Here is a 26,040-nt window from a genome sequence, read left to right as displayed (position 1 = left end):
GAAAAACATGTAGGGGGGATTCTGCTTCATTGTTCACGAAGAAGTAAATATGCTCCCACCTTCTAGATTCCTGGCCAAGGAATGCAACAGCCCAAGGTTAACTGATGAGCACTTGGGCTTTATCTTTAAATGCCATAAAATACAATTATATTAACTTTTAAACAGATTGGGGTACCTGTATTTATGTTCTGGCTGTTCTGCAGTGATTCTCTGCCCCCATAAGCCCCCTCATAACAGTTCTGGCTATAAGCCCGCTCTGTTAAATGCAGCATCTCTTTTCTTACCCCAAACTTTCAGGTTCGCCAGGGAAGCACACACACACATGCACACACAAATAGACATCACAAGTGTAATAAATTATGTAAATTAAGCAAATTATTACATAATGTATATAATTCTTAGGTATGTGTTTGTGTGGAATTCTAGGTGCCCATGTCCATGTACCTGGCCCAAGACACCTTGTCTTGAAGAGTCTGTGAGCAAAATGTACTGTCAAAGGGTTATTATTTTTATAAGTGGGTGAATGCAAAGGGATACTGAGTCACCGAAAGGGTGAAGAAGCTTTCCATCCTTTTGTCGATTGTAAAATGATTCTTAGAACTCAAGCTTGGAAACAGCCACTCTTGTTGGTATGTGGTGAACAAGAAGGTCGCTCCAGGCGACCAAGCACAGGAGTTTTACACATGTTGATTCTTTTTATTTGTTACAGTTGCAGACAACTGGGCTTCTTTGTGGGTAGGTGGGCTAGTAGACTTTGATTGTCTCACTTCGCAAGACTACGTAACTGCACCTCTTGAACTATCTGTCTACCAAGGAGCCGTGGAAGGCAGAAGCCATGGTAGCTCATTGCAAGGTCCAGGGAGTGATGGTGAATTTGAACCTGGGTTACAGGACATTGCTTGGCATCCCCAAAAAAAGGCATTTAGGTGATGAGAAGGGAAGAGAGACCTGGTCACGTTTTTGCTTCTTTGCTTTGGATGTACCTTTTAACCAAGTATTGATCCCTCTCTGACACACTGCATGGAACAGAGAAGGCAGAGTTGCTTTATCATTAAGTAATGAGGTGCGATGGCCAGATAACGCACACAGCCAGAGTCAATATTTTGTATCTTTCCTCATTTTTCATTCCCCTATATGAATATATTTATTTGCCTTCCTGCGTGCTGCCCCCCATGGATCAGAAATGCCTTGCAGGCTTCTAGTGTTGTGCCCGCCACCACGTTGCACCCTGTGCTCGTCTTACTGTATTGAAGGGCTGGAATATTTGTTGTGATCAAAGTCTGCTTGGATGAGCTCTATGGCTCATATTTTATTTTCTTTGCTGTTTGTGTGTTCTCCTTCTTGCCCTTCCCCTGTGGTTTTTGAGTTGTTCAGGGGTGGGAAAGAAGTAGAACCCATATTCTCTCCTCTTCTCACTCACTTTGCAGCACCTTTCCTGCCTGCTTTAAGCAAAAACACCTTCGAAGTGAAATACTTGCAAGAAAAATAATGATATTGAAGTTATGCTTAATTTCTGAAATAGGAAAGCACTTGGCACATGCTTAAAAGCATTCTTTTCTTCTGTGCTTACTGTTTATTGCTGTTTTGATATTCATTGCAATTTTATATTTTACTGTTTTATTTAATTTTGTATGTTAACCTTTTGTTTACTACTTTAAGGACGTTCTGGCTGAGGAGCACCATAAGATTAAACAGTCCTGCCTTGCCTTACCTTATTCTATCTTATCTCAGCCGTACTATTTTATATGTTTTATGATGGAGCTGTGATACTAATAGACGAGGGGCTAAACCCTGTTGAACCTCAGCATGAATTAAGCCTCTACATTGCAGGGAATCAGTTGTGAGAACAGAATAAGATAAACATTGTAACACCCTTTGAATATTGGAAGTCCAGTTGAAATAGCAGGCTCATGTTAATATTCCTAACATTACTATTTTTAATTTAATATTTACTTGGCACAGAGTATGCGCTAAGCAGTTACCAAAACATGGATGTGACACTGCCCAATGGAGCACACAGTACACGATAATGGCCATGCTGGCTGGGAATGATGGGAGTTGCAGTCCAACACATCTGGAGGGCACCAGTTTGGGGAATTCTGCACTAGATGGTCAAGGTGGGAGTGAAGAGAGGAGGGACTGGCAAAAGTAAAGCAGGAATGCAATGGGGGAGAGGTAAGAAGAGGTGATTTGGGAAATGCTATTGATTTCTTTAATTTGCACATGCAATTTTAAATAGTGTGACAGCCAAACTCAGGTGAGCCTGCTCCTGCACTAGGCTCTTGGTTATTCAGCCTGCTGTTGGTGCTGGGCATCCATTATCCGGTTGCTGTTGGCGGCTGCTGTTGGGTGCTGCCTCCCCACCCGCCATGTTCCCTTGATGGATGACAAGAGTTTGCTGGCTATTATGCAGTCAGAATTTCAGCGCCTCATTGGCTCAGCCAGCCAGCCAATGAGGGCCTCCCAGGGCCTCCTGGTGGCAGCACCACAGTACACGTGCGGGGTGTGTATGGGGGGGGTTGCTGACATCACTCGTCTCCTGGCCACGGCTGCTCCGCCCTCCAGTTATACAATGGGCTGCTGCTCCGCCTGCCTGGCAAGAGCCAGATGGGAAGGGAAGGCTAACCAGGCTCCGCCGTCCACAGTGTGTTGCTGTCTTGGTCCTCGGCGCACCTCGCCCTGCTCTCTCTAGGCGGACCAAGGAGAGGATGTATTTGGTCAGCAAGGGAATCACCACGGGCTGGTCAAGGGGAGCCGGAGAGCAGTTCTCCCCGTCCCAGGCGTGTGATGGCTAATAGCTCCAGGGAGGCAGGACCTTCCCCCTTGCGCCACTGGTGAGTAACTAGGCAGATGTTTCCCACTCCACTCGGAGTGGGGGGAAAAGCCCCTTCTTCACCTTCCCAGATTCTTTTCCCAGGAACTTGGACTCTTTGCCTGCACAACCTGACAAGTTCCAGCACTGGCTCAAGGCTCCACCCTGGCGGCTGTTGCTGCCGCCTGCCTCCCTCGCGTGCATCAGGCTGGGAACGGAATGTTCTCTCTTGAAAGAGGCGTCATAATCCAGCTTGTTCTGCCCTGGCTGTGTGGGCGGGGGAAGGAAGGAGGAAGCTCAGCAGCACAAGTGTGTGGCATGTGCTGCGGGCGCAAGGGGGAAGCAAGGGAAGCGCTGGGCAACGTTTCAGGGGAGGGGGAGGGGGGATAGTGCTGCATGCCCCCCGTGCTGCTGTGTGTGGCAACTCTGCTGCAGGAAGAGTGGCTTGGGAGGGGGCTGGGATGCATTTCGACTGTTTTGTAGCTTGCAGCCAAGAGTGTGGCCGCAGCGGCGGCAGCAGGCGTCCCTCTGGTGTGCTGATGGTCCTATCTGTTGCTTTGGGAGCTGATGGAGGCTCATTAAAAATGAGCAATACTGGTGGTGGGTGTCCAAACGTAAGCCAGCAGTTCCAATTTCTCTGTCTTCTTGCATGGGAGGTAAGGGAGAACAGGTGGGAGCGTTTGGGGATGCAGTGAAGGGAAAATGGCTAGTGGATCTCTTTCTGCTAGGAGAAAAAGTATAGGGGTGGGGAACCCTGATCGAATATCCATCTGCTGGACTAGTCTTCCATAAGCTGTTACCCTCCAGATGGGTCGGACTAAAAGTCCTATAGTCCCCAGCCAATGTAGCCATGGTGGCTGGTGGCAATGGGAGTTGTAGTCTTGCTGATGGTTTTTGTCAGAGCTGCAGTCTCAAGTCCCCTTGCACAGACTTTCTAAGTAGTCCTTGGGACTTCACAAGTATATAGGAGGTGTGTGCCTTGTTTGTTGACATTCTCTCCACCTCCACCCTGCCTTGCCTCTGTTATGTTTGTAGTTTATTTCAGTATTCAAGATCTCTTGCTTTTTAAAGTTGCAATTTGAACAGTATTCACTTTTTTAAACCACTCAATCAATTTAGCTCTGCATACAGTTAAGTTTCATTTTCATTTGATTTGGATGTAATGGCAAACCATGTGCCTGGGATTTTTTGGTTCAAATAAGTCACATTTTTCAAAACAACGGTTTCTGATTCTGGTTTGCCAGCCGATACCAAGCTGTAGATTGTCAAGTTGGCCATCAGGATAAAACAGTGGTTTGCTGTGACACCTCAACTGAACCAGCAGTGACCACTTGGACAGCATACTTGCTGACATAATTTTCTTTTTGGTGTTCAGCCTTGCAGAAATTACACATTGTTGTTGTTGATGACGCTGCTGCTGCTGCTGATAACAATAATCTACAGTTTACCAAAAGAATGGGCAGCTTAGTGCTCTCAAGATATTTTGGACTACAACTCTCATAATCCCTGATCAGTGGCTGTGCTGTCTGGGGCTTATGGGAACTGTAGTCAAGTAGTATCCAATACTGGTAATCCACCAGCTCTAAAGATGTGCTAGTGGAAATGACCCCTAACGCAATGGAAAGCTAGACGAAACTACTACATCCGGGACAGGTCAGTAGATTTCCCTTCCATGAGTTCCATTGACTTGCCCCATTCCGGAAGCAGTGGTTTCAGCTAGTTTCTGGTTGTGCTGGCTTTCCATTGTGCCGGTGGTTGTTCCTGCATGTAGTCCTTAAGGTGCCACAGGAGTCTTGCTGCTTTGGTTTAACAGACCTCACTGGCCTCCTTGTCTAGAATTGAAAACCGTGGTCCAGCCACTTCCACCTCAGTTTAGTAAGCTCAAAAGCCTTGTCTGTCCAAGTAAATGTGTTTAGGTTCAGGGTGAGTAAACATTCACATTCCTTTCTGATAAGTGTGCTTAAGTTCCCCAGTCCCAGGAGACAAATACTTGGGGCCTGTTCTGGTTGGTGTAGCAGTATGCAAGCTTGCAGCTTTCACATCAGGCAGAAGCAAAGAGCTCAGTGGCACTCAAAATTTGCATGATCCTAACCCAAGTTGGTCAAGTAAAAAAAAGAAAGTAATTTTATCTTTGTAAATATGTTCTCTTTTGGATGTTGATTGAGACCCAACATGGCAGCTGCTATTTCAGTTCTACTAAGTCAATAGGAGTTTTCTTCATTCTGAGATGCATAGAATTTTAAATAGCTAATACTCCTACCTCCTTTTAAGAAAATGGTTTCTTTCTTTCTAAAAGATGCTGACTCAAATGTAGATGCACATGTTATTGGAGATGGTGGATAATGGTGATTAGAACAGGCCTTTAAAATAGGATCCCAGGCACCGACTTACCAAGGTCGCCTGGCTACTGGACACAGCATCTTTGCCATAAATTTTGTAAAGAAGAATCTGTTCTGTTTTTAAGATTAAAAATAGTAAGTACCCAGAGTTAGAAGAGCTAAATATAGTAAGGCTAAGGTATTAATCAGTCTGACAAAAGGGCCTTTCTGAGGAATAGAAACCTTGCGAGTGGGAGAAGAGGAGAAAAGATAAAGAAATGCAGTAGGAATAGACTTGCCTCTTAAATACGCACACACAAGAGATTTAGGTGCAATTAAAGAACTACTGCTTAGTGGACTAAAAAATCTCTCGTTGCATGGTGAGGGGGGGAAGGCAGAGGGAACTGGGCCATGGTTGCTATGCCAACCCATCTCAAATGTTTCCAGGGTAGTCAGATTGTATCTGGATATTCTTCTGCCTTAGTAATCTAGCTAAACGATTTTTAAAACTGGTGCTTTTAAATTATTACTATTTTATTTTTCCTTGCAACCAGTTCCTGCAGATAACAGTGTTTAGGGTTTGGCATATTTTAATTTTATTATTTGGCAGGGATCCTGTGCCTTCAGCAGCAGGTTGGCTGTGAATTCAACAGATGCAGCTTTCTCCCCAGTGTGGAGCTACATTGATGGGGGAAAGCTCCCACTGTTGAATTTCAACTCGCTGTACATTTGTTAAAGATGCAATATTTCTCTCTGTGTGTGTATGTCTATCTGTATCTATATAATGCAGCCTAAGACAGCGTGGGCTACTATCTAAGTACAGTATGTTGGATGGTTCTTTGTAATGCCCTTTAATTTCTCTGGCGTGTGTGTGTGTGTGTGTGTGTGTGAGAGAGAGAGAGAGAGAGAGAGCGCGCCTCCTGCCACTTTCTGGAAGCAAATATTAGAAAAATAAGTTAAACTCAATAAACTATTTCCAGACTCTGTTATAAGCTTAGCACTTTAACAGGGGAAACATTTGGTGGTGGAAAGGTTTCCAAAACAGTTTTGACATTTGTTTTTCCTTTGCTCCTAAGCATCAGTGTACCCAAAATTCATGAATTAACCCTTCAACACATTTTATGCACTGTTGTTATTAATATAGCATCATCAGTCCTACACAGTGCTCTACAGAGTAACAGAAGCAAACAACAAACCCTAAAGCAGTCTCTGCCCCAAGGAGTTTCCAACCTAAAAATGCCTCCCCTCCGGCCACCTAGTGATGAGGAAGGAGTAAGGACCTGGATCTCCACTTAAGACAAGGCCCAACCTGCTGTCTGTTTGTGGTCCTTTCCTGCACTATCCCTCCAAAGCCTGTTCCTGATGGTTTTTTAAAAATAATTCCCAACTAATTCTTGGTTTTCTGCACTTGGAAGAGGCCTGCCTTGCCACTCTTCTTATACTAGGAAAGGAGGGATGCGTATCTTGGCTGTGCTTCCCTTTTTGCCTGGGATTTCATCTTGACTGTATTTTATTTATTTAGTTTTCCTCTGAACTTGATTTCCAGATGGCAGTGGCAATGTAAGGGCTGCTAAAGGGCCACAGCAGAAACCCGAAGCTGTGGCTAGCCTGGGGTTTCCTTGAAGTTTGCAAAGGGATCCCTCCTTCTTGCTTTGATCTGCCTTTGTAATTGTTGTGTGCTGCTGCAGTGGTTGGTGGGAGGGAAGGAGGAGGGAGAGGAAAGAAGCACTGGGGTCCGAAAGAACAAGACAAAACCAAAAATGGGCATGGGATTCTCAGATAAAAAGAAGTGGGTCAGAACTTGGAAGTGTAACCATGGGAGAACCTGGGGTGGATGAATGGAAAGGCTTTTACAAACCCTTTGCCATCTCTTTATAAACCAGGAGTGCTAGCCAGGACGAGACTCTGTTACATTTTTAAATCATCCTCCCCCCTGTCCCCCACTCCCAAAGGAATAAGGACTTCATCCAACCATTAAATCCTCACATACCCAAACACAAGGACATAGCTGTCTGGTTTATATAAGAGAGCAGGAGAGGGCTTCTGATGCTGGACTAGATAATTAGCCATAAACCCCATTATTTGGTAATGTGTTTTGGTTTAAGGCTGTAATCGCTGACATGTGATGCTTAGTAACTTGGTGAAGAGATCCTGCTACTGGTTCCATGTGGAGGAGTTATCACCATGGGTGACCAGTGTAGCTTTTCCAAGGGCAATCTCCTATATCAAGCTCCATACATAGAAGTGCCCCCCACCCCCTGCCCACTTTCTCTAATGTAGGCCTTAGAGGCTTGCTCCGTAGCATACTTGACACAGCATCTAATCCAGACTTGTTGCTGAATCAGACTTTTTTACACTTTATTTTGTCCCCATCTCTCTTCCCTTGTAGATATTACCTAAGGCGTGCTTGAATCTGATCAAGTCCTTTCTGCAAAACACGGACTAAAGAAGGTTCCTCTTTAGCCAAAACATTTCCTTTTTAAAAAGTCTTGTTGCTGCTTTAACAGCTGTGGAGGTCCCCACCTTTTCCGCACCATTCCTCCCAGTTCCTCAAGGAGGCATCCATGTCCTGGAACCAATCATGAGCACCAGTTGTGAACCCGGGCAGAACCATTTTGAGGGTGGAGGTGGTGTTGGAAGTGGCAGTTCTGGAGCCCCCAGGAGAGGCAGAGCCCAGCGAGGGGGTGAAGTCCAGGGACAAGCCAATGATGACATGGACGTCAACAGCAACGGCTCCAGTGGCAATGAGTCTCATGGCGATTCCCATAGCAGCTCCCGCAGCAGCGGCAATGGCAAAGACTCTGCTCTCCTGGAAACCACCGAAAGCAACAAGAGGTATGAGTTAGGGCTGTGGGCGTGTGGGGTTGGCCTTCAGGAAGATGGTTCTCACCTCATCTCTGTTGCGAGAGCAGGTTCCAGGAGTCCTGTCCTTTAGAGATAGGCTTTCAGAAAATGTGTCATTGTGGGTCTGGGTTCAAGTCTTCTCAATTGTAGTTAAGACACAACAGTTGGCACAGCTGCCAGGGCATGTTCTGCCCCCTGGCATGAAGAACTATTCCACTGCTTGGTTAGGTTTGGTAACTCGGTGGTTGCCATGGTGGGCTGAAAGGATGGGAGCTAGCAGTGCAGGTCAGTGGGCTCTTGTGAGGCCAACATAGGTGCATTAGTGTGCAAGTGTTTGTGTTTCACAGAACAACACTTGGACTTGCTGTTGAGCCAGGCTAAACAATGTTCTACATCTCTCCGCAGCTCAAACTCCCAAAGCCCTTCTCCTCCCAGCAGCTCCATCGCCTACAGCCTTCTTAGCGCAAGCTCTGAACAAGACAACCCATCCACCAGTGGCTGCAGGTAAGCAGGGGCCTGGCAAGTGTGGGCAGGAGAAGTGAACATGTGTCGAGAGGCCATCTTCAGATGTGGGGAACAAAGTCCAGTAAATTCTTGAAAATAGAGAACTGAAATGCTTGGTATGTGGGGAGGTGGCACTAGAAAAAATGGTCTTTCTAGTGTATATCCATTTCTGAAAGTTCTGTCCCTTCAATTTAAGTGTACTAGGGGAATACATAATTTAGACAGGGATGGGAAGATGGGGATTCTGTCACACCGCGCACAATGAAGTGGGGGAAACCTAGACACCATTAGAACCTGTTTTCTTTATGGCTTTTTAGCCAAAAATTGCATTTTTAGTTTTTTTAAAAACTGTAGCCAACATACTTTGAGTTGGTTTGATGTCTTTCTGCATCAGGCTCTTGGAAAACGTGTGTGTATATGTGTGTTTGTGCGTGTGCACGCGCGCAGATGTGAATGAATGGAGTTGCTGGGGAATAGTGAAGGTCAGTTCAGCCCATCTCTGTGAACCCCTCAGAGAGGTCTTAGGCTGCTGTGCAGCTGATGTGACTTGAGGTGTGTTTTTTATTTGTGCCATGGCAGTAGTGAGCAGTCTGCGCGTGTGAAGACCCAAAAGGAGCTGATGAAGGCACTGAAGGAGATGAAGATCCGGCTGCCCTCGGAGAAGCGCAGCAAAGGGAAGTCAGGGACTCTGGCCACACTGCAGTATGCGCTGTCCTGTGTGAAACAGGTCCAAGGTAAGTTCTGTGGTCTTTGTGCGTATGTAGCTTGGCCAGAGTTGTAAACCACAGCAGCCCATGGAGCATAGATAAAAGTGTGGGCCCAGACCTGTGGCTTTCCCATTAATTTGGGTGGGTGACCAGCCAGATGGGCGATTAATAAATTTAATAATAATAATAATAATAATAATAATAATAATAATCTGTTCTTCCCTGGTTTTTAGCCAGCCAAGATTACTACCAGCAATGGACCATTGATGACCGCCAGCCCTGCAATCTGGACATGTCTACTTACAGCATTGAGGAGCTGGAGAACATCACATCAGAATACACCCTCAAAAACCCTGTGAGTGTTCTGTCTTGCCCTTTGTCCCCCCCAGGTTGCTCTTTCTCCATTCATGTGAATGGAGCCCAAGTCTGTACCTGAGCAGTCACACCTCTTATTAAAGACGTGCTCTTGGCTCTGTGCCAACATGGGTTTTCTGTGCTCTCATGCACACAGGCCTCCCTGATGCTTTCAGCATGGACATGGCAGGCTGGCTGGCTGGGTGCTGTTAACTTAACCGAGTCCCTGTAAAGTGATAGGAATGGCCTTGCTGGATCAGACCGCAGCTCACCTAGTCCAGCATCCTCTCATCTTTTGATGGGGGCCAGCCAGAAGCTATTAGGGAGCTCACAAGTGTAGTGATCAGGCAGTAGCCTTTACCCAAATATTTCTTCGCAGCATCTGCTAATCTCAGACATACTACTGCTGTTCAGCTATCCCAGCTTGAGGATAAGCCCTGAGGTTTCCTCTTCATTGTTTTTTTTGCCTTAGATCAGGATAGGGAACTAGTGGTTCTCCAGATGCTGCTGGATTACAGCTCCCATCATCCCTGACCACTAGCCATGCTGGTTGGGGATGATAGGAGTTGGAGTCCAACATCATCTGGAGGGCCAAAGGTTCCCCTCTTGCCTTAGATGATACCAATTACCGCTTCTCATCCATATTTCTGAGGTGGGAGGGCTCCCTCTATAAAACAGCTTCCATTTCCCAACCCTCCCTGTTCCTTTTCCTCTCGAAGGATACATTCTCGGTGGCCGTCTCGTTCATCACGGGGAAAATTGCCTACATCTCTGACCAGGCGGCCTTCATCCTGCGCTGCAAGAAGGACGTCTTCAAGGGGGCCAAGTTTGCGGAGTTCCTGGCACCTCAAGACGTCAGCATCTTCTATGGGTCCACAGCGCCGTACCATTTGCCCTCCTGGAGCGCCTGCACCTCTGCCAGTATGTGTTTCCTCTGTATATGAACTTTCGGAGTATAGCAAGAGCCAGCTTGTAGCCAGAGCTAGGCCTCGTAACTGTTACAGTCAAAATCACAAAGCCTTCCCCAGCCTAGCACCCTCCACATGTTTTGGACTACAACTCCCATCATCCCACTGGCTGGGAATGATGGGAGTTGTAGTCCAACATACGGCATGCACCAGGCTGGGAAGGGCTACTATAGAACAATAGTAACCAAAAGCAGCAGAGTTCCCCCTTTTTGATACGTTTCTGCTGCCCCCAAAGTGGTACCTAAGCCCTTGGGAGGAGGTGAGAAATTCTGCCTGGCCTCAGGTGTTTTTTTTTAAGTATGCTTGTCAGTTTCTCAAGCAGCTAAGAACTGGGGATCAAATGAGGAACTGGGAAAAGGGCGACTTCCAAGCTTTCACCAATTCATTACTAATCCTCCAATTGCATCTCTCTCTCTCTCTCTCTCTCTCATTAGATGCAGCTGCCATGGATTATACCCAAGAGAAATCTGTCTTCTGTCGTATCAGGTGAATTTTGTCTTCATAAGGCCCTGTGCATCCATTGCATTTTGAAGATTGCAGGATTTGAACTTTGCACACAGCAGGGAGAATCTGGTCTTTTTGATCAGACATCCTACGAAATACTGAGTCTGGCCAAAAGAGCCCCAAGATGGGCTGGCCAGCTAGCCAAGGATTATACTGAATGCTTAAAAGTTTTACAGAAAGGATACATAAAGTTAGCAAAAGGTGCAGAGAGAAGATGCCCAGAGCCCATCTTGGTAGAGAGAATCCCTCCCCACTCATTAGCTGGTGAGAAGGTTGAACAGTGCTGCCCCCCTCCCCTCATCAGAGAGCATAACTGAGGGGGGAGAGGTTGGGGGGGGAAGGGGTATGGGGGGAATGATGCCTCCCAGGTTCCCCTCCCGCTGCCACATCTGTTGCTGTTCTGCTCCCTCCTGGTCGTCCTGGTCTCCTCTGGCCTCTGGTCTTATTGCAGGCATTTGTTTCTCAGCGGAGGCCACGAGAGCAGCCGTGAGCTGCGCTACCACCCCTTCCGGCTCACCCCTTACTTGACCAAGGTGCGTGACACAGACAGTGCCGAGGGACAGCCCTGCTGCCTGCTCATTGCTGAGCGCATCCACTCAGGCTACGAAGGTAAGAGAGAGGCATTGTATATTTTGTGTGTGTGTATCTGTCTCTTGGCAGGGAGGGGTGTAAGAGGAGAGCAGTCCTACATGCAGTCTCTGCAGCTTTGTTGACAGTGGGTGGCACTGGCAAAAGGCTCCCGCTCAGAAGCCTCTGTCCCTTTGGCTACTCCCAGGTTCTCAGGGAGTCTCTCCCTAGCTTCCCATTTCACTTTGCAAAATTGCAGGGCTGTTAAGTTGTTGGCAATTCCATTCTGGAATTAAATTTTACACCATGCACTATCAAATCTGACCACAAGATGGCATGAGAGAATGGGCTTGGGCTTTGTGCAGCAGCAGCCTTCTCCAAACTAATGCCCTCAAGGTGTGTTGGAATGCAGCTTCCGAGGAATGATGGGAGTTGTAGCCCAACACCTCTGGAGGGCATCAGGTTGGGGAGGGCTGGCATGGAGGAAGACCTCCGGTCCAAAGCAGATGTGATGTGCCATTGTACGGACGTTTCTTGTCCTGCCTAGTACAAGTAGAGGGAAGGTTGGGGTGGAATGGGGAACTGGCTGCGGAATGCCCTCCTCTGCTGGTCCACTCAGCAGGCTTTCTGTGGATGTCTGAGAGTATGGGGACTCAAAAGCGGAAAGGTTTATGGAAACAAGAGGAGAGATTTTGCACATCCGTAGCACAGGGGAGTGTTGGTTGTTCTCAGAATGGTTTGTTTTAATTGTGTTGTGCTTTTTTTGCTCCAGCTCCCAGAATTCCTCCTGATAAGAGAATCTTCACCACCAGACATACCCCCAGCTGCTTATTTCAGGATGTGGATGAGCGGTAAGGAACTGGAATTCAGACGGGAGGGAAGGGGTGAGTGGGAAGGTGATTCCAGCTTTGCCTCCTAGCTGTGGAGAAACTTGTCCCTGATGACTGTGTTCTGCTGTGGGGCTGCAGTCCTGAGTGAGGAAGCCAAGTCTCGCGGGAATAGAGGAGAGCTGGTCTTCTGGTGCTTTAGATTAGATCCTTCAGCTTAGCCTCACATCTGTGTTCCTCTTGGGTTACAAGGAGGATGGTTCTGCTTTTTCAGGGCCAGAGGATGACTTTAGGGTCTGTGATGCCTGGTCTTTGTGCTGCCCCCTCATGATCTCTGTCTGCTCTCTCATCTCCAGAGCTGCCCCTCTGCTAGGCTACCTTCCTCAGGACCTAGTTGGAACCCCTGTCCTTTTCTACCTGCACCCAGAGGACCGGCCTCTTATGTTGGCCATACACAAAAAGAGTGAGTATAAAATAAAGGGGAGCAGAGGATGGGAGGGTTTTTGAAATTGTCAGATCTACTGATTAAATCTATAGGAACTTTCAGAGGAGGAGGATTCATAAAGGATGCTCGCCAGTCTGTGTGGAGCATCTTTTCAGCTCAAAGGGGTTGTGGCTGTCGTGGCTGCTCTGCCCTCTCTCATCTTTCCCTCCCCTCCTAGTTCTGCAATTTGCTGGCCAGCCCTTCGACCACTCGCCCATCCGCTTCTGTGCCCGCAACGGCGAATACGTCACCATCGACACCAGCTGGTCCAGCTTCGTCAACCCCTGGAGCCGCAAAGTCTCTTTCATTATGGGCAGGCACAAAGTGCGGACGTGAGTAGCCAGCTGTCACTTCCAGTCTCTGATGCCCATGGGTGTGTGTGGGAGGGAGTTCCTTATTTCTTGCTGCTTGAATTCATATTTATTTTTTTAATGGAAGTTTTAAGCAGACAAGGAGAGGAGGGGCAGTGCCTAGGTGTTGGAAACAGCCAGTGCCATGTCTCCTTTATTGTAACCCTCCGCTAGGTTAGATCCACACAGCTTGATGGCCATATTAGGCAAGGCAGGGATGGGGGGGGCAAGGATTGACTGATGTGTAGTAAAGATGAGGCTGGGGGTGGGGTGGATGGGAAGTGTGGATTAGGTAGCTTGCAAGGTGGGGCAAAGGTAGTCGAAGGGCAGCACTGCAGAAGAAGTGGAACTTGAGGAGGAGAGGCTGGGGGCTGGATGAATACAAATGGGAGGCTTTTTTTGGAATGGCACTTAGATGGGAGCAGGAGAGAGACTGTAGCTCAGTGCTACAAGCACACACTTTGCCTGCAGAAAGTTTTGGCTTCAGCCCTCGGCAGCTCCAGGTAGCAGTGCTAGGAAAGACCTTTGGAGAGATCTGTTGGTCAGAGAAGACCATGCTGGGCTGCTGGACCAGTAGTCCAACTGTGCAGAAAGCAGGCTTTCTCTGTCCTATGAAGCAAAGAGTGGAGAATTGGAGCCTGAAAGGGAGGGGGCCTTTTAAGAGTACTCGGAGATCCTCCCCTCCTCCTCCTCCTCTCAAATCTCTCTTGTCTCCCATCGCTCTATAGTCCTAGGGGGCCTGCAGTTGACAGATAGGGGTGATGCTGCTGGCCATTGGACAATGGCGAGAGTGGGTGAAGGTAGAGGGGACTTGGGTGGAGGAACAGCTGAGGGGAGAGGAGGGAGAAATGGACTGGCAATTGCAGGTGAGTGGATGGTTCATAATGGAAATGAGCATGGGAAAAGGCTGGAAGAGAAAGGGACCCTGGCAAAAGGGAAATAACTGTGTGGAAGGGCCGACAGCTTCTGCCTCTGCAGGGAAGCACGCATTTCCCTAATCCCATTCCTCCTCCCCCTTGCTCTTTCCAGGGGCCCCCTCAATGAGGATGTCTTCACAGCCCCCAAATCACCAAAGGTGAAGCCTGTGGAACTGGACATCCAGGAACTGTCAGAGCAGATTCACCGGCTCCTGCTACAGGTGAGGAAATCCCTTCCTGCCCCCGATGTTTCTCCCTTTTGCCCTCTCCTTCCTCTGAGCCCCAGCGCCTCTTCCGTCTCCTAATCCTGCCCTTTCCTCTTTCTGGCAGCCGGTGCACAGCAACGGATCCATGGGCCTCTGCAGCATGGGGAGCAATGCTTCTCACGAGCAGTTCCTGAGCATCGCCTCATCCAGTGACAGCAATGGCATCCCCAATGAGGAGGCACAGGCTGTGCGGCCGGTGAGTGTGGGAATGTCAGGGCATCTGTGAGATGGGGCCCGCTGATGGGAGCGGAGGATGCCAAGGTTCACATGAGAGGGGTGTTGAGATGTGGATCCGGGAGGCTTGGCTTCCAGTTTACATCCCTCAGGTCACATCTGGAGGGCCCCAGCTTGGGGAAGGCTGCTCTAGGAGGAGCTGGCCTGGGAGCTTCCCCTGGGAGTGAGGGGCTCGGGAGCTGCCCTGACTGCCTTCCCTCTTGATCCCAGATGACTTTCCAGGAGATTTGCAAGGATGTGCACATGGTGAAGAACCAGGGCCAACAGGTCTTCATCGAATCCCGGGTCAAGCCCCAGCCCATGAAGCATTCCCAGCCAGGTGAGAGAGCAGGCTCTTCTGTTGCCTCTTCGCCCCTTCGGGCAGGGGGCTGACAAGGCCAAAGGAGCAGTTCTGTTGGCCACGCTTGACATGGCTGCAGCCAGCCGGCATCAGTGTGGCCTACGAGCAAAGCTTTCCCCTCCCCTCCCCTCCCCTCCCCTCCCCTCCCCTCCCCTCCCTGTACTGTGGGTCGCAACACCTCTGGTTGTAACACTCCCTCACTCTGTCTAGCTCTGGAAGCGCCAGTCAGACACAGCATGCAGCCCACGGCAACCCAGAGGGAGTTGGACGGGAAACCAGGGAAGGCGGCCACTTCTGAGGAGTCTCTGAGGAAGGAGCCCTCCAACTATTCCTATCAGCAGATCAACTGCCTGGATGGCATCATAAGGTCAGCATCTGGGAGGAGTTTCCACAAAGTGTTTCATAGCTGTGGAAGAGCCACATACAAGGCAGGAGCGGCAGAGTCTAGAGAGATAGATGGGTCAGCACCAGATTGGCATGAGTTTCCTTGGAGGAATCGGCCATTAATTAAAAAATGCATTCATTTCTTAGTTACTTGCTTAGAGATGTGAAGTGATATTATTTACCCTAATTTAGGCCGGTGCAGCCTTGACTATTTCACAGAACTCTCCACTGATGGTCCTTTAAAGCAGGCTTCCCCAACCTGGTGCCCTCCAGATGTGTTGGACTCCATGGCTGGGGATGGTGGAAATTGTAGTCCAACACATCTGGAGGGGGGCAGGATGGGAAAACCTACTTTAAAGGCTGCCTGGTTAAGAGTTCTATGAAAGTAAAGCTTGTGCCCACTTTGTATCTCCTGTTATTTGAGGCCAGCAGTACAATATCTTTTTATTTTGCTGACTACACATTGGGAGCAGGAGGGGAGTTTGGAGTGGGGTACTTCCTGAGTCCTGTTCTTCCCCCCACCCCCAAAATAATAGGTCTTGCATCTCTACTAATCTGCCTGCTCTGCATTTTTCTTCTTCTCCAAAACCCAGATATCTGGAGAGCTGCAACATCCCAAGCCGTGTGAAGCGAAAATGTGGCTCCTCCTCCTACACCACGTCCTCAAATTCTGATGACGACAAACAGAAAGTGGGCGAAGAGGTGGCCTGTCCAAGCAAAGGTGATTTTTCTTTTCTTAACTGTACTAGGTAGTGACCTCGAGTTTCCTGCTTAAGATGTAGCTTCCACCCTCCCCCCACTCCAAGATCAATGTTTTCCCTGCTTCCTCTCCCCTAGACAGCCTCAGGTTTGCTGGCTCTCACTTTGTCTGGAACCTGGATCTTGTTCTGTTGCTGAGGCTCTTTAGGTAGCCAGGGGGTGGAGGGGGCATTGCAGCTTTTGGGAGTCTGTTCTCTGAAAATGAACTTTCCCCTCGTTGGAAGGGCTCTTGAGGCTGGCGGTCAGTCAAACATGCTCTTTCAGGCTCCAGCTGAGCCAAGATGCCTTGTGATGTTGCCGTGCTGATTGCCTCGCGGAAGGACCCTGTCCGGCCGTGCTTCGGCATCTTGATGTTCTCGCCATGCCGGTCGGCGCTCTTGAGGGTCTCAGGATGCCTTGACCCCCCCCCCCAATGCTAATCCACCCTTGTCTCTTTGAACAGATGCACTGGAGGAAATGCTGCCGACCCCGGAGAGCCAGCCCAAGAGGGAAGAGCCTGGGACGGCAGCAGCTGCCGTGGTGGGAGGCCCACTCACGCCGCTGGCCTTGCCTAGCAAAGCCGAGAGCGTGGTCTCCGTGACCAGTCAGTGTAGCTTCAGCAGTACCATCGTCCACGTGGGAGACAAGAAGCCCCCCGAGTCGGGTATGGGAGGTGGATGCCGTGTTTTTCTGTGAAATTGGGAGTGGGGGCTGGGGCGTTGTGGGAGGAGGAGCTTAGTGTTGGGGGAAGTTGTGGGAGGGGAAGACTCATTCACTGCTTCAGCTTAACATGGCTCTCTTGCTTCCCGGGGCTAGGGCTGGGGCTGGTAGAACACAAGGAGGGCCCCCTCCACGCAGTGCATAATTGGCTCCTGGAATTCATGGCTAAATAGCCATTGCTGCACCCAGTGGCATTGGTAAGCCATAAAGCAAGACCAGGAAGATTGATCTATCAGAGGATATTGGCTGTTTCAGGTCAGCCTAGAACCTCCGTGTTCAAAGGCAGGTGCACCCCCCTCCCTTGGCTATCGCCTCCTTGTCCAGCCAGGCCAGCTGGTGATGAATACCGGAGTGCTTGTGGACTAGACGCGTGGAGGTGGTCCTTCCACTCTGAGGACCAGAAGTACAAAACACCAGCGGCTGTGGGGGGACCATTCTCCACCCATTTGCCAACCACAGACCTGATGGGAGGGAGCTTGGGTGGGCACATGAGGTGTGGTGAGCCCCTGGCACCCGCCTTTTGCAGCCGGAGTAGGCTCTCTCTCTCTTTTTCTGCCCTTCTTTTCCAGGAGCCAGTGACTTTTTTCATGCAACCCTTTATTCTCCATTTCAAATCACTTGGTGTGGGAGCCTGGAGCATTTCCAGGAGAGTAGTAGAAAGGTGTTCTTTGGGGAACCAAAAGCCCCTTAAGATTTCCGCTGGTGCAGGCAACATTCGGTGCAGTTTGGCAACGAGACTGTAGGTGGGACCCCTTCACATCCAGAGTGAGATACCTTCTTAAGGCTCCTGCACCTCCCACTATGCTTCCGCCTCTGTCAGCATCGTTTCGACTGCCTGTGAATCTTCGCTGAGGTTGCTTGTTGTTGCACTTCATGCATAGCTGGAAAGATGAGAGAATCAGGCATTTGTCATTTCATCTTGACTTGCCACAAGCAGGGGGAGTTTGTTTTTTCCTCTTAATTTTCTGTCTTCCCCCTGCCCCCTCCCTGGCCTCTTTCAACAGCACAACAACATCCAGCAGGGTGTACAGGCAGATTCCCAGTGGACCTTGCGCCAGTGTTCTCAACTTCTGTTCCTGTTTTTTTTTTCACTTCATCCCAGCCCTGCTGGCTTTTCTGCAGATTTGCAGCACATGAACATACAGGGTTGGGCTTGGTGTTGTCACTTCTCCCATCCTCCTTTGCCCACATCTGACTGCCTGAGTCACTACACCAGTTGGAATACTGCGGTTCGCAAGGTTGTGTTGATCCTGGTGCTTGATCCTATCTTGCTTTTTTACTTTGCCCGACACGCAAGGCTGTAGGATTGAGCTGGAAGGGGCAGCTCTGATATTAACCCTGTAATTTCTTCCCCCTGTGGAAGATGGTATCATTATCCACGTCCTACCATGCTCTTTCTTTTGGGGATCGAAGTTGCTTCTTCTCACCTTTGCACTCAGAGCAAACTTTGTCTCTGGATGACACAGTTGGCCCTCCCAGACTGACTTAACATCCAGCCCTTCTGACATTACACTAATCTCTAGGTGGAACCGTTCTGCGGATTTGCTTTCTTGTGATTAGCTGCTAGAAATAACCCCTGGATGAGTATCTGGACATACAAATTTACCATTTGGGGAGAGGTGAAAAAATTAAACTCGAAATATTATGGTGGCCATTCCACTAAACTGGTACAGACTCCTTCTGGACTGAGACTCTGAACAAGAAGCACAGCTCAAATCAAGACAAAGCTATTTATGAGACTGGGTGAAGTTCAGCATGCTGCATGCAAGGTTCCTAGTTACACAGGGCTCTCCTTCAGGCGCAGGTGTTCAAACTGAGATATATTTTCCTTAATAGTTGTATGTATAATTATATGTATATGTCATGTCTGCATAGATAGATAAAGTTGCTACCTACCTCAGCTGGCTGGTAACACTGCATGGCGTTTAAACTTAAGAAGGTTTAAACTGGAACTGCGACCTAACAAGCCTTTCCCCTCCCATAATGCAATTTTCTCCTCAATTTTTTTGGAAATGTCAGTTCCTGAAAACAAAATTTGTGGCTGCTTGTTCTTTTTCCTATGCTGTTCGGAAGCATCAGGGAGTGGCTGGCAGCTGGATTCTGTGCTCTGTGGCACCTCCACGGTCTACTAGCGCTGGATTTACATCATCCTTACATCAAGGAAGATTCTAACCCCCTCCCCCGTTTGTTTCCTTAACTAGAAATAAGTTCATATGAATGAGATCTGATTAATACAGCAGTGATTGTGACCGCGAGGCTGGGTTGGCTGCTGTGGGGGATGTGCTTAGAACCCAGGTTGGGGTTGATAAAAGAAGCAGAGGGGCAAACCTATTCCTGGCATGCAATGCAGATGGCAGTAAAAGCATGTGTGGTGTGTGTGCATGCTTGTTTTAAAGAAATGTGGTCCATAAATGCTGAAAGATAAATACAGAGATTTGCTAGGAAAAAACTGCAATCAGGAGAAGGCAATTGCTGGGTTAACCTTGTCTTCTTCTTCTTTTGTCTCTTCTCGCCTTTCTTACAGATATTGTAATGATGGAGGAGGCGGCTCCCAGTGCAACCCCTCCAGCCCCTCCCCCCAGCATGACCCCAGACCGGGAGCAGCACTATCGCAAGGTGGGGCTGACGAAAGAGGTGCTCTCCGTCCACACCCAGAAGGAGGAGCAGGCCTTCCTCACGCGCTTCAAGGACCTCAGCCAGCTGCATGTCTTCAACTCTCCCTCAGGACGAAGTTGGCAGGAGCTGCACCACGCCGGACCCCATGCAGAACGAGGTAAACTTAGTCTGGTGACAGGCACGAGGTGCATGGTAGGGTGAGGGATTGAGGGATTTACCAGGCCAAAGCACAGGCTTCCCTCACACTCATTCTGTCTCCTTTTTCTTTTTCCCCTTTGGTTCCTCAGGACACAAAGGCCCACGCCAGAGTGCCCGAGGTCCAGGTTGCCGTGGGCGGAGCAGGAAGTCTAAGGCCAAACGTGTCAAGCAGCAGAACCAGTCATCAGACAGCACCAGCTCCCCTCCCCACTCTGCTTCCCCTCCCCAGCTTCTGTGTGCCCCAGGCTCTTCCTCTTGGCCTCCTTCGGGCAACTCCCAGGCCAGCCTGCCTGCCATGCCTTACCCAGCCGTCATGCCTACCTACCCTATTCCAGTTTTTCCCCCTCGAGCCGCCGCACCCCCAGCCACCGAGCCCTCTCAGAACACGCTGCCTGCCCCACAATTCCCCACTCCTCTAGTCACCCCCATGGTGGCGCTCGTCCTGCCCAACTATGTTTTCCCGCAGATGAACAGCCCTCTCCCTGCCTCCTACTTCCCTGGTGGGCCTGTTTTCCCCTTCGGCCCACAGCCAGGGGCCACGCCGGCTCCAGGGCCTGAGGTGGGCACGCAGCCGCTGTCCCGGTCCTCCACCCCGCACTCCATGAGCCAGCCTGAGCAGGCAGAGTCACCGCTTTTTGAGTCGCGTTGCAGCTCCCCGCTCCAGCTCAACCTGCTGCAGATGGAAGAGATGCCCAAGCCTTGCGACCGCCAAGAAGTAGTCGCCAGCAACCAAGCGGGGCCAGCGGGGCCCACTACGGACTGGGCCGGCGTGAGTGGCGGGCAGGGCCTGGCGAGCGAGCTCAGCACCCAGAAAGAAACGTGTATGGTGAGTCCACCAGCCTACCGTATGCCAAGCAACCCAAGGACAACCAGGCGCTCCCCCTGCTGTGGTGCACAGGGAACGATGTCCCTCCTTTGGAACGGGAGGCAGGCAGGGAAGGAGGGGCAGATAACCTGGTGCCTTGGGATCCATCCTTCCTTTAGCAGAGAAGTGGGTACTTGCCAGCTCTCCTCTTTTAAAAGGCTGGGGTGTTAGTTGGTTCTCGTTCCACTCTTAGCTTACTTGAATCTTTATCTGACATCAAACTTCTTGGGTTTTTTTTTTTAACCAAATCTGGAAGTTTTTTTTGTCCAGAAAAGGCCTGAAAGAAGACGGGAGAGTAGTGCAGAAATGACATGGAGATTGGGATGAAACCCCCAGGGTGGGAATAGGAGCTATATAAGAATGTGGAGACCCAAGGCAGGGAAGCCATTGGAGGGTTTCGGCTTCCCTTTTGCTCAGAAGGCAGGCCGAAGATGAGCTTCCTGCCTCTTTCCAGGAGGTTTGCTCTGGTCTTCTGACAGAAGAGCAGATCCATTCAAAGCTGAGAGAGCAGCAGTCAACTTTCCCCTTCAAATAGGATGGGGCTGGGGAAGGAGTCACTAGATCACTGCAGCACGGCCCCAGTGGCAGGCTCACTCCTCTGGCAAGTTGGTGGATCGGGGTTGGCCTGACTCCTGTAGGCAGGCTGCGGATCATTCCAAGTGCCATGGGAGCCCAGTGGTGAAGTGCAGAGTCCAGTGGCCGGGCAGACCCTCCTGCGTGTGGGCACAGTGGCGATAGCCGCTCCTCCTCTGTTGGGCCCCGGTGCTGTGTGGCCAGCGATGCGCTCCCGCTGCCCCATCCTTTGCTGCTGTAGCTACCAGGGCTGTGAGCTTGAGAAGGCGGTGCGGAAGCTGGCAGAAAGTGGCTGTGGTGAGGAGGGTGGCTGCTGGCTTGGCCCTGCTCTCACCCTCCTCTCCCCATCCTCCTGTCCCCTTGCAGGCAGAAGCGCACGACTCCTCCAACAACGACGCCCTTTCCAGCTCCAGCGACCTGCTGGATTTGCTCCTGCAGGAGGACTCACGCTCTGGCACGGGGTCGGCCGCCTCTGGCAGTGGCTCGGCCGCCTCCGGCTTCATGGGCTCCGGCTCCAATGGGGGCAGCACCTCCGCCAGCGGCACCAGTAAGTCCACCTTCTTAAAGGGACGGCGTGAGCTTCCAGTGGCACTGGTTGGCTTCGCGGTCACCCAGGCGGTGTTTCTGAAGGGCATGGACCAAAGAGCGAGGGATCCCAGAGCCAGTGGAGGGGTTATGGGAGTTGGAGTCCAACCCGTCTGGATGTTGCCAGGTTAGAGAAGGCTGGACTAGGCTCTTGTTAAGGTTCCTGAGGATTCCATCACCAGCCGAAAGGGATCAGTGGTGGTGCTGCTCGGCACATATCAGGGATGGGGTTCAGAAACCACCGAGTGCCCTGGGGTGGGATTTCCTGCACAGAGGCTGAAAACCCTCAGAAGGTTCTTCTCAAAGGAGCCCCAGAACCTCTGTCTTCTGGAAGCCAGGGTGCGTTGGGTGGATGCTGGCCAGGCTGGAATAGCTCTGTAGACCATGCGTTGGCAACTGTCTTGTGCCTGCAAAAAAGCCATCTCCTTCCCAGAAACACCATCTGTGTTTGCACTAGACACCAGGTGCCTGACCTGCTCTGGTTGGTTGGTTGTTTCTCTTAATCTCTTGCCTGATTGCCAATGCCTCAAGGTGACAAAGAGCAGAGGCTGCACAAGATTAACATTTCCTGCCATTCTGTGGTTTGGACCCTGACCTGAGACTTTAGCAAAACTCACAGAGGCTCTCCCCACTCCATCTATTTATCGTGGTGGGGGTTGAGAGGAAGAATTGACTTTATTTTGTTTTCTCATGAACCAACACTTCAGTTTAAACAAATTCCTAAGGTAGCTTACAATCAGTCTCTAAAAACAATTACAAATATAAAGTAAAAGATCTCTAATCAAATTGGTATGGAATGAAAGGCAATAAATACAATCAAAATGCCTGGGCAAATAAAAACATTATTCAGCTGGCACTGGACAGACAGAAGGCTCAGCACCAGGGAAGAATGCAGGCTGTTTTGGGAGGAGGCAGTCCTTTAGCCACCTGGTCCTGGTCCCAAGCCACATAGGGCTTTAAAGGCTGGAATTCTCCTTGGACAGTTGTACTAGTGAAACTATTGAATATCTGTCTGGCCAGTCCTGGTTAGCAATTTAGTGCAGCCTTCCCTGACCTGGTGCCCCCCAGATGTGTTGGACTGCAACTCCCATCATTCCTAGCCAGCATGGCCAAAGACATCCTCAAATACAGCCCCGTGTGCAGTGTCATTGCACTGGATTGCAGTGGTCTACTCTAGATGTTCCCAGTGCCTGGATGGTGATGCAGAGATGGCAGAACTGGAGACCTCTTTCTTGGACCACAGTCTGCCTGGAGACTCCTTTTTGTCCCCACGAGTGTCTTCATTTAGTTTCTTTCCCATCCACTCAGCGAGCAGCAAGAGCAGCAACACCAGCAAATACTTTGGCAGCATCGACTCCTCGGAGAACGACCTGAGAGGCAAGAAGCGCTCTGAGGCAGAGGACAATGAACACTTCATCAAGTACGTCCTGCAAGACCCCATCTGGCTGCTGATGGCCAACACTGATGATAAGGTCATGATGACCTACCAGCTCCCTGCCAGGTGAGGAGGCCAGAATACTGCTGCATGGCCAGATGACCCCAGTTCCTCCACTGTCCATCTTGGGCGGAGGCTGGCAGGGTTTGCTTCTCCTAGACGTGCCCCTTCTAGGCCTCCCTGGGACTTTTCTCCCACTGCTCGTTGTCTCTTGGAATTCCTTGATCCCAGCTGTGAGGTTTCACAGCGGGGAGGGTTGCTGTCAGCATGAAGTAGTCCCAAGTTGGACTGGTAGTGAAGGTTGCTCGCAGGGCCGCTCCTAGAGGCAGGCTAAGCAGCGCTGCGCTAATTTAATTTGCAAACAACCTGAGCTGCATTGCAAAGCGTGTAGCAGGAGAGGCTGAATTTAAAACATGCAGAGGACAGGAACCGAAAGGCAGCAAAGCTGAAGCATCTGCTGCTTTTGCTATTACCATAATTTAGGAATATGGTCTGAATAAGTGCCAATAAAAGTGCCAGCTTTTGGCTTTATTGTCACGGTGGGTTGAACAGTTGGCAAGAAGGGGCAACTTGGAGGCTTAGAGGGGCGGAGTTGAACTGCTGCTCTTTTTTCAAAAACACTCATTTCTTTCACTTCCGGCACCACAGCCAGGACAGGTTTTCATTGTTTTGAGCACAGACATCTCACCCTGTGTCAGTTTCTCCTTTGCAACTATTCCTGACCCGTTAGCCCACCTGTACTCTGCAGGGATATGGAGACAGTGCTGCGGGACGATCGGGAAAAGTTGAAGCAGATGCAGAAACGGCAGCCACGATTCACAGACGAACAGAAGAAGGAGTTGGCCGAAGTTCACTCTTGGGTCCAGAAGGGGATCCTGCCCAAAGCGATCAATATCACGGTAAGGAGTGGGAGGGTGTGTTTTGTTTGAGGAGGCAGGACACTATAGAAACTGGAACAGCCTGTACGCCACTCAGGGAGCACGGATGTTCTCCAGGGGCTTGTAAGATGGACTTTGCTCATGCACATATCGGTTTAAATGAAAGCAAGAGGGTCATGTTTCTACATTGGTCTACATTTCTCATAATTGTGTCCATACTGGCCTGCCTGGGATCTCTGAAATCTGTAGGGGAAACCTTGGATTTTCAGACTGGACAGAAAACGGGGGTCTCGACTTGGTGTGTGAGACAGAAAGAGCTAAGAAAATACCCTGAATCATCAGATATCAGCCACTGAACCCGGAGGCCATAATAAACTCACCCACCATGTGTCTGTCTTCCCCTTCTTTGTTTCCCCGTGCCCCAGGCCTGTGTGGACTGTGGAAGCAACCCAGCCTCTAAAGTAGCCCCTCTGTACGATGTTGAGATCCAGGACATGGACCTGAACGGCATGCTGGAGCCAATGGAGGAGGGTAACGGGGCGCAGGTCTGCCTGCCATCCTTGCCCCCAGAAACGGCCATGGAGGAGGAGGAGGCTGGAGTGGAGTCGGGAGAGCAGCCCCCTCGAGCCCAGGCGACAGTGGAGCACTCGACCTTGGCACCCAGTCCCTGAACGCTGCAGATTCCTTTCTCAGAGTGGATTGCTCCTCTGTGCCCTGAGCAGGGACGCTGCTGAGCAGTGGGGCTCAGGCAGGAACTCGCTGCAGCGCCCACAGGTGGCTGCTGTTGCTGCAGCACTGCCTCCTGTGGCCGTCGAAGGACTGCAGGGAGCGGCGGCTCAAGTTGAGGGCGTCTGGGGGCCTGTTTGGCCGCATGGCCTGCGGGAGAGAACAATACGGCACTCCGAGCCAGGTGCCAGCTTGATTCTGACGTGAAACCCCAGACTGGCCTGTCTCCAGGGATACAGAACCGCCCTCCTGACCTTCATCCACCTCAGCCGGACCAGCCGCCCCAAACCTTACTTGCCTTACTGAGGATTTGGACCCAGACAGCCCGTGACATTTGGGGCCGGGGGACCTGAGTTTTTATGTATTTATTTTTGCAGAAATGTTTGTTGTTGTTACTTTTTTTTTTACTGATCTGCAGCTGTGCTCTTTGAAGGGGCCTGTTTGCAACACTGATAATTAAAAAAAAAAAAAGGGTAAGATTGGCTGGCCTACAGACAATGATGTTGACATACCCTTTCTATGTCTCCCCCCCTTTTGGTACCACCCCTACCTTGAGATCTCACCAGAGAGGGAAGCTTGTCTTGTTCTGAACATCCTTCAGTAGCTACCTTCAGCTAGCTCTTGGCCTGGACCAGATTTGGAGGGAGTGGAATGAGAGCAGCAGAAACTCTGTGGAGGCCCCTAACATGTTATTGCCTTTCCCTTGAGGTTGGTGCCTCTCCAAGGAAAACTGCCACTACATACACCCCACCCTTGTAGCTTATGTTGTCAATGCTCCCTGTAATCTTACCAACCCCAGTCCCTGGGAAAAAAAAACAATTTGCAGCTACACAACCCCTTAAAAAAAAAAATGGACAAGAAGACTAAAATCCCAAAGAGCTTCTTCCTGTGACTGCAAAAAGGAACAGCCCGGGCCCACCTTTTCAGAATACCTAATCTTCCACTATTTTTTCCTTCCACCCTCACCTACATACTATTTATTGAAGCATTTATATTATCTGCTTTTAAGAATTAAAAAAAAAAGGGAGGGCTGTGGGGCAAGTTGCTATTCAGGAATTTGGGCAGAATAGGGTGCAGCTTTGGGTTCTGTCTCTGGATTTGAGGTGCAAAGAGCCACATAGCCTGTTTTTTGGGAACCGGTGTTGCCCCTTGTGCGCTCTCAGTAGAAGCTGTGTTCACTGCGTCTCATAACGTGGTGCTGTTTTGCTTTCAATTCCTAGTACTTCAACCATCCTTTGAAATTCGCAGGTCATATCAATGTGGCATCATGCAGGATGCCTTGCATCTAGGATGAAGGAAGGAGCCCCTAATCTAGCAGAGACATTC

At 50.0% G+C, this 26,040-nt stretch overlaps 1 protein-coding gene across 4 annotated transcripts in view; it reads left to right on the top strand.

The window, feature by feature from the left end:
• The window catches only part of PER1 (period circadian regulator 1), a 35,278-nt gene extending 9,724 nt beyond the window's left edge, over positions 1-25,554 (top strand). For 2 of the 4 annotated variants that reach the window (XM_084806637.1, XM_084806638.1), the window contains exons 2-23: positions 7,520-7,965; positions 8,380-8,478; positions 9,058-9,212; positions 9,419-9,540; positions 10,259-10,460; positions 10,942-10,993; positions 11,478-11,620; positions 12,351-12,429; positions 12,762-12,868; positions 13,068-13,221; positions 14,269-14,377; positions 14,487-14,618; positions 14,867-14,975; positions 15,207-15,363; positions 15,974-16,101; positions 16,582-16,782; positions 19,363-19,611; positions 19,742-20,478; positions 21,457-21,637; positions 22,984-23,176; positions 23,859-24,009; positions 24,414-25,554. In XM_084806637.1, coding sequence (XP_084662763.1) covers positions 7,712-7,965; positions 8,380-8,478; positions 9,058-9,212; positions 9,419-9,540; positions 10,259-10,460; positions 10,942-10,993; positions 11,478-11,620; positions 12,351-12,429; positions 12,762-12,868; positions 13,068-13,221; positions 14,269-14,377; positions 14,487-14,618; positions 14,867-14,975; positions 15,207-15,363; positions 15,974-16,101; positions 16,582-16,782; positions 19,363-19,611; positions 19,742-20,478; positions 21,457-21,637; positions 22,984-23,176; positions 23,859-24,009; positions 24,414-24,659 — 3,960 coding nt within the window. In that variant the 5' untranslated portion in view covers positions 7,520-7,711 and the 3' untranslated portion in view covers positions 24,660-25,554. Of the gene's footprint in view, positions 1-2,556; positions 2,835-7,519; positions 7,966-8,379; positions 8,479-9,057; positions 9,213-9,418; positions 9,541-10,258; positions 10,461-10,941; positions 10,994-11,477; positions 11,621-12,350; positions 12,430-12,761; positions 12,869-13,067; positions 13,222-14,268; positions 14,378-14,486; positions 14,619-14,866; positions 14,976-15,206; positions 15,364-15,973; positions 16,102-16,581; positions 16,783-19,362; positions 19,612-19,741; positions 20,479-21,456; positions 21,638-22,983; positions 23,177-23,858; positions 24,010-24,413 lie in introns of those variants that run through there. The other 2 variants (XM_084806636.1, XM_084806639.1) reach the window with 2 other exon arrangements.
• The last annotated feature ends 486 nt before the right edge of the window (positions 25,555-26,040 follow it).

The sequence above is a fragment of the Heloderma suspectum genome, chromosome 6 (assembly GCF_057233095.1).
Source record: "Heloderma suspectum isolate Gila_16-S chromosome 6, 16-S_ref, whole genome shotgun sequence".
NCBI lineage: Eukaryota > Metazoa > Chordata > Lepidosauria > Squamata > Helodermatidae > Heloderma > Heloderma suspectum.
Note: the sequence above shows the minus strand (reverse complement) of the source record. Positions and strands in the feature narration are given on the sequence as shown.